General features: G+C 34.2%; 1 protein-coding gene across 2 annotated transcripts; it reads right to left on the bottom strand.

The window, feature by feature from the left end:
- Positions 1 to 1057: 1057 nt before the first annotated feature.
- LOC108486624 (uncharacterized) lies at positions 1058 to 4321 on the bottom strand. Of its 2 annotated transcripts, none has more exons than XM_017790772.2 (2): positions 2993 to 4319; positions 1058 to 1378 (listed from the first exon to the last, which is right to left on the bottom strand). In XM_017790772.2, exons 1-2 carry the CDS (start codon positions 4159 to 4161, stop codon positions 1372 to 1374), a joined length of 1176 nt encoding a protein of 391 aa, XP_017646261.1. In that variant the 5' UTR covers positions 4162 to 4319; the 3' UTR covers positions 1058 to 1371. The 2 variants fall into 2 exon arrangements, with proteins under 2 accessions (XP_017646261.1, XP_017646260.1); XM_017790771.2 differs by lacking the exon at positions 1058 to 1378 and adding an exon at positions 1469 to 2135 and having other exon boundaries at positions 2993 to 4321.
- Between the last annotated feature and the right edge of the window lie 3989 nt (positions 4322 to 8310).

The raw sequence follows: 8310 nt of genomic DNA, 5'->3' as shown, positions 1-8310 counted from the left end.
CTTTTTGTACAATGGTCATGGTTTTGAACCATATAACTAAAAAATGACGCTGCAATGAACTTAAATTAATAAAATAATTTTAAAAATATAAACATTTGGACTTAAATATTGAAATATGAAAAATAGATGAATCAAATTTTAAAAAAAAATTAAAAATACTAAATTTATAAAATGAGTTATATGGTATATTTTAAGAAAACAATTGTGGCTGAAAATTGTATTTGAAACAAGGACTTACATTGTATATTTTTCATTAAATTCCATGCATGAAGCATTTTAATAGAAACTGCAAACCACAAACTTGAAATTGAAACAAAGATGATAATGTAACAAAAACATGGTTCAATAGTTCCTACAATCATTTAATGTGAGTTGTTTAATTTTTTACTAACGTGGCTCTAAGGGATTTGTTGACTTTTTACATCTTTTAAATTTAATATTTATTTATATTAATTTTCTTATTAACATAATTTTAGTATCTCTATAAGATTTATATGATGCTTATGATATTAAATATAATTCATAATTTTATCTTAATTTCCTTTTAACCAATTGATAACACTACTAAATCATTCTTATTAATTTGTTGATTTAGAAAATAACAATTCAGTGTTGATGTTACAAAAAAGCACTAAAATATTCGACAAAATAAAAGTTCAACTATCAACAAAAATTGAAAAAACATCTTTTATCACTCAACCGGTAACTTTCATAATTTAACCAAAAATGAGTCTTTTCATTTTCTTATGAAATTAAAAAGGAACAGTCGAAAACCAACATGTAAAAGTTTTGAGATGTCAGGTACTCAATCTATCCATTTCCATATTTATCATGCTAATGAATCACAAATAGGTTATTCGCAGTATGTAAGATAATGCAGAAAGCTCAAAAGTATAGAGCAAAACCTAACTCAATGCAAAGAGGCAGATAGTCAATAGATATGCCATGTTTGACGCCGGAGATCTCACTATGTTCTATGATAACATATCTTAAATTATCCATTTTCCGGTTAGGTTCTGATTTTAATGGTATAGTATGGTATCTAAATATCTTTAACTTTCCACAATAAAAAATTTAGGCACTACTACTTCCCATAAATATATATTGCAAAACATAAGTTCCATGCATTAAGTATTTTAATAAAACCTGTGGCCTTTCATCAAAAAAAAAAAAAAAAAAAAAGGAAAGAAGGTGGGGGGTCAGTGACAACACCTGTATAGCTAATTAGAATGGGCAGAAACACCTTAATAAATTCCAGGTACTATAGATGATAATAGGATAATTTTCTAATTCTACAACTGTTGATAAAATCAGGTGGAAAATAGTATTCTCTTGGTTCCACAGCCTCTGTCCATAAAGATGATACCAAGATCATTCCCTGGGAAAATTCATAAAAGAAATTAGTTACATTTTTAACATGGTTAACCTGTTAATTCTAACCATAATGTTATAGCAGCGCAATACCGTGTCACGAAAACAAATCTAATACCAATAGCACCTATCTTAAATACAAGCAAAGCATAAACAACATGACAGAATTATTTCATAGTAGTGGTGGACCCAAAATGAATGGAAGGTTTACTTGAAGGCGGCCCAAAGCTTTGATAAATCAGTTTAACAGAGTTCAACAGATAAGCTTTATCATGAATACTTATCATTTTATAGAGGTTCATGCATATCAGCTTCACTGCAATATGAAGGGCAACCAGAAAGTATAAAGGAAACAAGAATTCCATCTTGAATAGCTTTAGATGAAGGCATCCCAAATGAAAATAAATAAATAAATAGGAAGATAGGTCTGAACCAATATTCATCATCTCTTGCATCAGTCTGAAAAGATTGTTTCATGTATCACTCTGAGAAAATCTTAAATGAGCTTTCCAAAGCACCTCAATTGAACAAAAAGATTGTGCAGAATCGAGTCTTCATCACCAATATCATATGGTAAAAATATGCTATATTATAGTGAGGAAATTTTAAGCTGATATGCTATTTATATGGGTGAGAGTAAGGTTTAGTTGTATCACGATCCCAATAGATGGCAGATTCTTTTCTGGCCTCTCAAAATAGTTCTACTAGGCATGTTAGAGTGCTCAGACAGCGATCCATACTGCAGGTAACTGTTTATCATTTTCCTGAATACAGGGAATTTATTGGCTTTCAGAACCCAAGAGTAGATGATCTCTATACAGCATAAGTGCATCACGAGATGCATGACATTTAACATTCAACCATATGGCTTAATACATGATGTATATACAGAAAAAAAGAACGGTATGAATAAACAAGTGCATATTCCTGGATGAGGACAGAAATTTCTTTTACTAGAAGTGTTAAACATACAGTAAAATATTATTACTACAACAATCAAAGATTATCAGAATAATCCAAGCACAAAGTAATTTGTAATCAATTATCAAAATGAACCATGCTAGTTACTTTGTTTTTGTTCCATCATACCCCACAGAAACTAAAGAGGAAAGACTGATCATTGAGCAAATAGTATGTTATCAGTTAGCAACGGTATCAACTTGTGAACGGTTCTCTGAGGTGGTTCAAAATAGCTTAGCCATGTGGCCAAAATATTCACATTGCACAGACCCATACCAAGGCATGGTTTTTGCAAAACATGCAGCTAACAGTAATGCCATCTTTCAAAGTCACCAAAGATCGCATGACCTCTTTAATGTAACTTAGGTATCAACAAAGGCATATTAGACACACAGAGGGTGTTCTGAGGTGCCATTTCCGAGTAATGGCACCATTGGCACCATACTCATGAACATGATAGCAGTCATCAATCATTACATAGCATTTGTAAATGAAGGGGTATTTTTTACTTAACATCAGGCCAGTACTAAAAAACAGAGAATCTTTAACTATGATACTATAAACAATGTCAAAGCTGGCACTGGTATGAATCTTGCATAAAAGGAACATGTCGCAAATTACTATTCTATAAATAAAACAATTAAACCCCCAAAAAACTTACCACTTAATGAGCCAGCCAAAGAGGAAGTGCTGCATAATAGGAACCTTTTCGAGCACCTCAGCTTTATACATTTTAAGCATCCCACTATTCACCTTCTTCCAATTAGGCACTGCACTGATATCATCCAACAGTGGCGAATGCTCTGCAAACGGACCCTTTTTCACCTTCTTTATAAACCCAATACACGAAAGATACATATACTCACTCGAAAAGTTATCCAAAATATCCTCATTGTGAATCGATTTCGGCTTCATATACTTATGATCAATCAACTGCGAACTCCCAAATATAAATGGCAAGAAATGATAATCATCTAAACCCCATACCCCGTGAGACCCCGCCGGCTCCAAGCAATAAACAAGCTGAAGCTTCCTCATTAAGTCTAAATATTTGACAAAAACCCTAGCCACCACTGCTTGGTAATCTTCTTCCTTGATTATTCCCATTCTGGCCAAGCAATATAACCAGGCTGCGAAATTGGTTTCGTGTCCCGTTCCATAATCGATTCGGCTTGAGTTCCCAAAGCTGTCAGTGAAGTAAGGGACGATTTCAATAGTGGAGGATTTGAGATCCTCGGGGAGGAACTGTAGCATGAAGGATTCCGCGTTTTCGGTTAAGCGTTCGTGCCAGGTTCGATAAGAGATGTTACCGTAACGAGAGGATTGTTGAACGGGTGGGATCTGATCGACCCAGAGACTCAGGTTTTCGATGATAGAGACGATATTGGACACGGTGGCAGATTCATGGCAGGGATCGGAGATTTTACGGCCGCGGATAGATTCCGACAAGGCGACGATGAAACCCAGGAAGTTTTTAGAAGTAGGGGAGTCGTGGAATTTGCGGATATCATCAGGGGAAGTGATTTTTTTGGATGGGATTTGAAAATGGAAAGGAGGAGTAATGGTGGGGACTTCTTGGGATTGAGGGACAGGAGTTAGGATTATGGCTTGGGTGTTGTTTGGAGGGAGGTTTAAAGCGGGGGCTCGAATCGGTCGGTATGCAGGGGGAGAGGAAAGGTCAGGCCAGGAAGTTGGGGATTGGGACGGTGGGGCGTGGGTCGTGGCACCACCGCACTTGCAGCAAGTACCAGTGGTGGGGATGGAGGTGGATGAATGAGAGTGAGTGTGAGGGTGTTCGTCTCGAGGGGATTGCGGTGGCGGTGGTTCCATTGCGGCGGAGAAAACTGTGCGATGATCGTCAGATAATTACGCCTTTGGGGGTACACAAATCTTTGTTTCGAAATGAAAATGTATTGCTTGCGTTGCGATGGCGAGTTTTCTAGAGCAGAGGCGCGTGGATAATGTAGACATATTGGGCTCTTTTAGGTGGAGTGTTGGGTTTTGACAATGGAACCATTTATTATTTTCTGAGCCCAAAAATCAAGTGTTGGATATTTAATTGGGCTTCGTAGGTAAAATCATCCATGATTATGAGTGCTAATTTGGAAGATTTCAAGCCTAGTTAATAGGAAGGAGAGGCTGTTGACTGTTGAGACCAACAAAAATAAAATCTACGAAATTTTGCTGTTAATGATGAGTATGGAAGAACCCACGAAGGATGATAGTAATTTTATTCCTTCAAATAAAACAAAAAAAAAAAACTAAATAAAAAGGGGATTTCGTTAAACTAAAAATTAAAACCAAGATTTTGAAGAGAACTAAATTAAATTTTTTTAAAGAAAACGATGATTAAAAGTTGAGAGAAAAATCAATATGATGAAGCTTCCTGTTAAAGTAAAATCTCTGTTTGATTCATTTGTTTAATCATTGGTACAAAGATAAATTTTAATGTTCTTTAACAAATTGATTATAGTTATCGATGATTGCCTAGCAACCTAATCTCTTCTTATCTTCTCGATAACCAAGGCAATCACCATTAATTACTTCCCTTGTTGACAAATTAATCCTATAACGATCACTTACAATTTAATTTATCAATAGCATTAAGGGCGAAAAAGACTCCATTCTAACCAACAAACACACAATTAGAGTTCATTTAAGTTAGATCGCATGCCTGTACTACACAAACAAGGATGTAGCTTGTCACAAATATTAGAAATCAATCAGTTGACTAAATCTTTAATTGACAAAGCAATTGTTCTAAGTTATCAAATATTGGTTGAATATTTAACAAATCTGGAAACATTCAAATACTAACAGTAGTGAAAGATTAAGAACAATTTAATCTCACAAACTTTTTAGAATCAAAACTTTTTAAAAACCCTTTAAAAAATAAAACTAAAAGTGGCTATATCTCCGTCCACCGCCAAGTCTTAACTTCATAGTATCTATTTATAGTGAAAAAAAATATAATGGAGAAAATACAAAAGTGCTATTAATTACATAAAGTAAAATTTTTCTAGGCTTTTTAATCATTTTCATGCCGAACTTCTTGACCATTTTTGGGTTTAATTCATAAATAAATTTAGTTAGATACTTCAATTCTCTTCGAATTGATATATTATAGGCTTCAAACGGAGGTCTGTAACTCAACTTATGACCAGAATACTAAAGCTGCACTATATTGAAAGTTCAATATGCAAAAAACTTGCCAAAAATAAACTTCAAGCTCACATACATACATTGTTTACTCATCAAATCCTAAGAAATTTGTTGGGTACCACTAGAACGTAAAGACAAAGAGTCATAGAAGACTCTAGACAGTTGTACTCTCACAAGAGAGAGAAAAGAAAAATGGACCCTACCAAGTAAAGGTCGATGGTGTTGAGTGACCATAAACATCCTTTGAGCTACTTATGTTGGAAAAAAAAACTTAATTTTCTAAAGAAAAAGAAAATAAATGGATGAGATAAAAAAATAAAGGAAAGAAATAAAAGAGAAAGGAAAAGGGCTAAGATTTAAGTGAGGATGAAAAGGAAATAAGAGGCAAGAAATGAAAAGAATAGAGAAAAGGGACATATTGTTATAACCTGCCATTAGGTCACTTTATAACTTGCTTCAATCTGAAGGGAGATAAATTGTTATATCGGTTAAAAGTAACGCCTCAAGCCCAAAATAATCAATTAATCTTACAACCAAAGCCTCAACATGACTCTGAAAAAGATCAGACAGCAGGGCTAACAAAAAGATACATGCTAAGCACTGAAGTAAAGATGTGTCCAATTACTTGTAACACCCCAAAATACATAGGGTTAGAATTAATAAAATCATCAAGAAATGAGCCTTAGCATTCAACCTCATATTCTGCCATAGACTTGTCTCATTGTTTTAGCTCAATAAACTCGAGCCTGCGGGTCTCCACATATCTAGTGCCCAGGTACTTCTTTTGAAAGGCCTTTTGAAAGTACTCCAAGTTCATCCGATTAGCCTGTGTACCGCTTACAACAGTCTGCCACCAACAATAGACCTTCTCTTTGAGAAAGACATAGTGCCCTTCAATTTTTGCTCCGAAGTACATTCTAAGTCCTCTAAAATCTTTTCAGTCGACTCCATCTAGTATTCAACCATAGTGGGAGTCGTTCCAGCAATACCCTTGAACGTTTATACCCCATTTGATCGGAGTCTTTCCGCAATAGACCCATAACTTCTTGATCCAGTTTAGGCTCTAGCAACCATTTGCAACAATCTCAGCATTGCCGACATCACGACATCATCGTCATTCTCATAGCTTTCACCACCATTGGTGGTAGAATTCTCAACATAGTCCTCCTTAGGGATCATGTTTTCTCCCTGGATAGTGGGCAGCTCTACAGGTGCAGCTAGGCCCTACGTGGCCTACCCTTACTATGTATACCTTAGGTGTTCATAGCTAATCTTGCAAAAATTTTAGAGTCTAAAGTATATCTATAATTTTCATACAAAAGTTCAGGCATTAGTGATCCTCCTAAATGTTCAAAATCTAAAGGTTATAGTTTATCCAAAGTTTCAAAAGTAACAATAACTAAAGTAAGACTGACATCGGAGTCTCAGATTTAATTTCCTACAGAAAGTCATTTTTTTTCATAAACTTGTGGCATGGTTTTTTCGTAAAATACCCTTTTAATTCATGCATGCAAGTTTATTCAAATTTTTACGGTCCAAGTTTAAAAAACCTAAGCTTTGATACCATCAAATGTAACCTCCCTAACCCGTCCTAAAGGTTAAACCCGGATTTGAAAGATTACATTAGCCACTAAAGTGATCAAGTAAGCTATCGGTGTTTTGAAAACAATCATTTTAAAACATTTGTTTATCTTTGGAAGAAAACTTAGTTAATTACCAATTTATTTATTACTTGAAATCTTAATTACAATATAGCATTAAAAAGTGATAACTATTTTTTTAATAAAAGCCGGGGTTCACAGATAGTTAATTAATAATCATAACTTGATATCCTAAAATTTAAATTAAATGTCATGCAAAATAAAAACAAACCCAAATCCTAAGACCCATGCCATAATTCAAAAAAATAAAATACAACCTCTGAATGATAAAATATCAAATATTAAGTATAAATATTATAGAAAACAAGCCGATTCGAGACCCTTTGGATTACGTGTTCACATCCTAACCTAGTAAGTTATCTAAAAAGATAGAAAACAAAAAAGAGTAAACTATAAAGTTCAGTGTGAGTTCCGTCACAAGATAATCAAAGCAACCGATTAGCATACAAAATCACATTACATATAATAATTTACAATAGCATATTCGAAATATCGGATTAACAGATCAACATTATACACATATATACCATCTCAAAAATCTTCAAAATCATTTACACATACTTTGTGAATGCAATACAACTTCAAAATTTACAAAAAAGATCTTACCCACCACTACACTCCATAATAAGAGTTTTGTAGAACTCGTCTATCCCTACACACCAGGTTGTGGATAAACCATAAAGTTGCAGGATAATACATTGCTAGATGTTATGAATAGATAACAAGTTTGCAGATAAGAGCTGCCAGATAATGGATGGGCGAACCACCAGTGTTTCAGGTTAATATACTGCCAGATGGTTGTGATTACATAACATAAATGCAGATGGAAGCTGTCAAATGTATATGGATAAACCACCAGCATTGCAAATTTATATTCTGCTGGACTTTCCTCCTTTTCAAAGCGTCCTTCCCCATGTAATACAATATAACATGCTTATAACAAATAAAATGGGAATAAACAATATGATTTCAACAGATCAATGTGGTAGCAAAAAATATGCTCTTATTTAATCACTACAACATCAAAACATGCTTATCATGGATTCGAATTAATGATTAGATTAAGGCATGTTGTATGCGTAATCACCAATACAGATACAATAGGCATATATATATTTACATTATTCACAGTTCATGCATAATACTTCAATCAATA

Source organism: Gossypium arboreum, chromosome 6, assembly GCF_025698485.1.
Source record: "Gossypium arboreum isolate Shixiya-1 chromosome 6, ASM2569848v2, whole genome shotgun sequence".
Classification (NCBI taxonomy): domain Eukaryota; kingdom Viridiplantae; phylum Streptophyta; class Magnoliopsida; order Malvales; family Malvaceae; genus Gossypium; species Gossypium arboreum.
The sequence above is the reverse complement of the archived record's forward strand: the minus strand, read 5'-3'. Positions and strand labels throughout refer to the sequence as shown.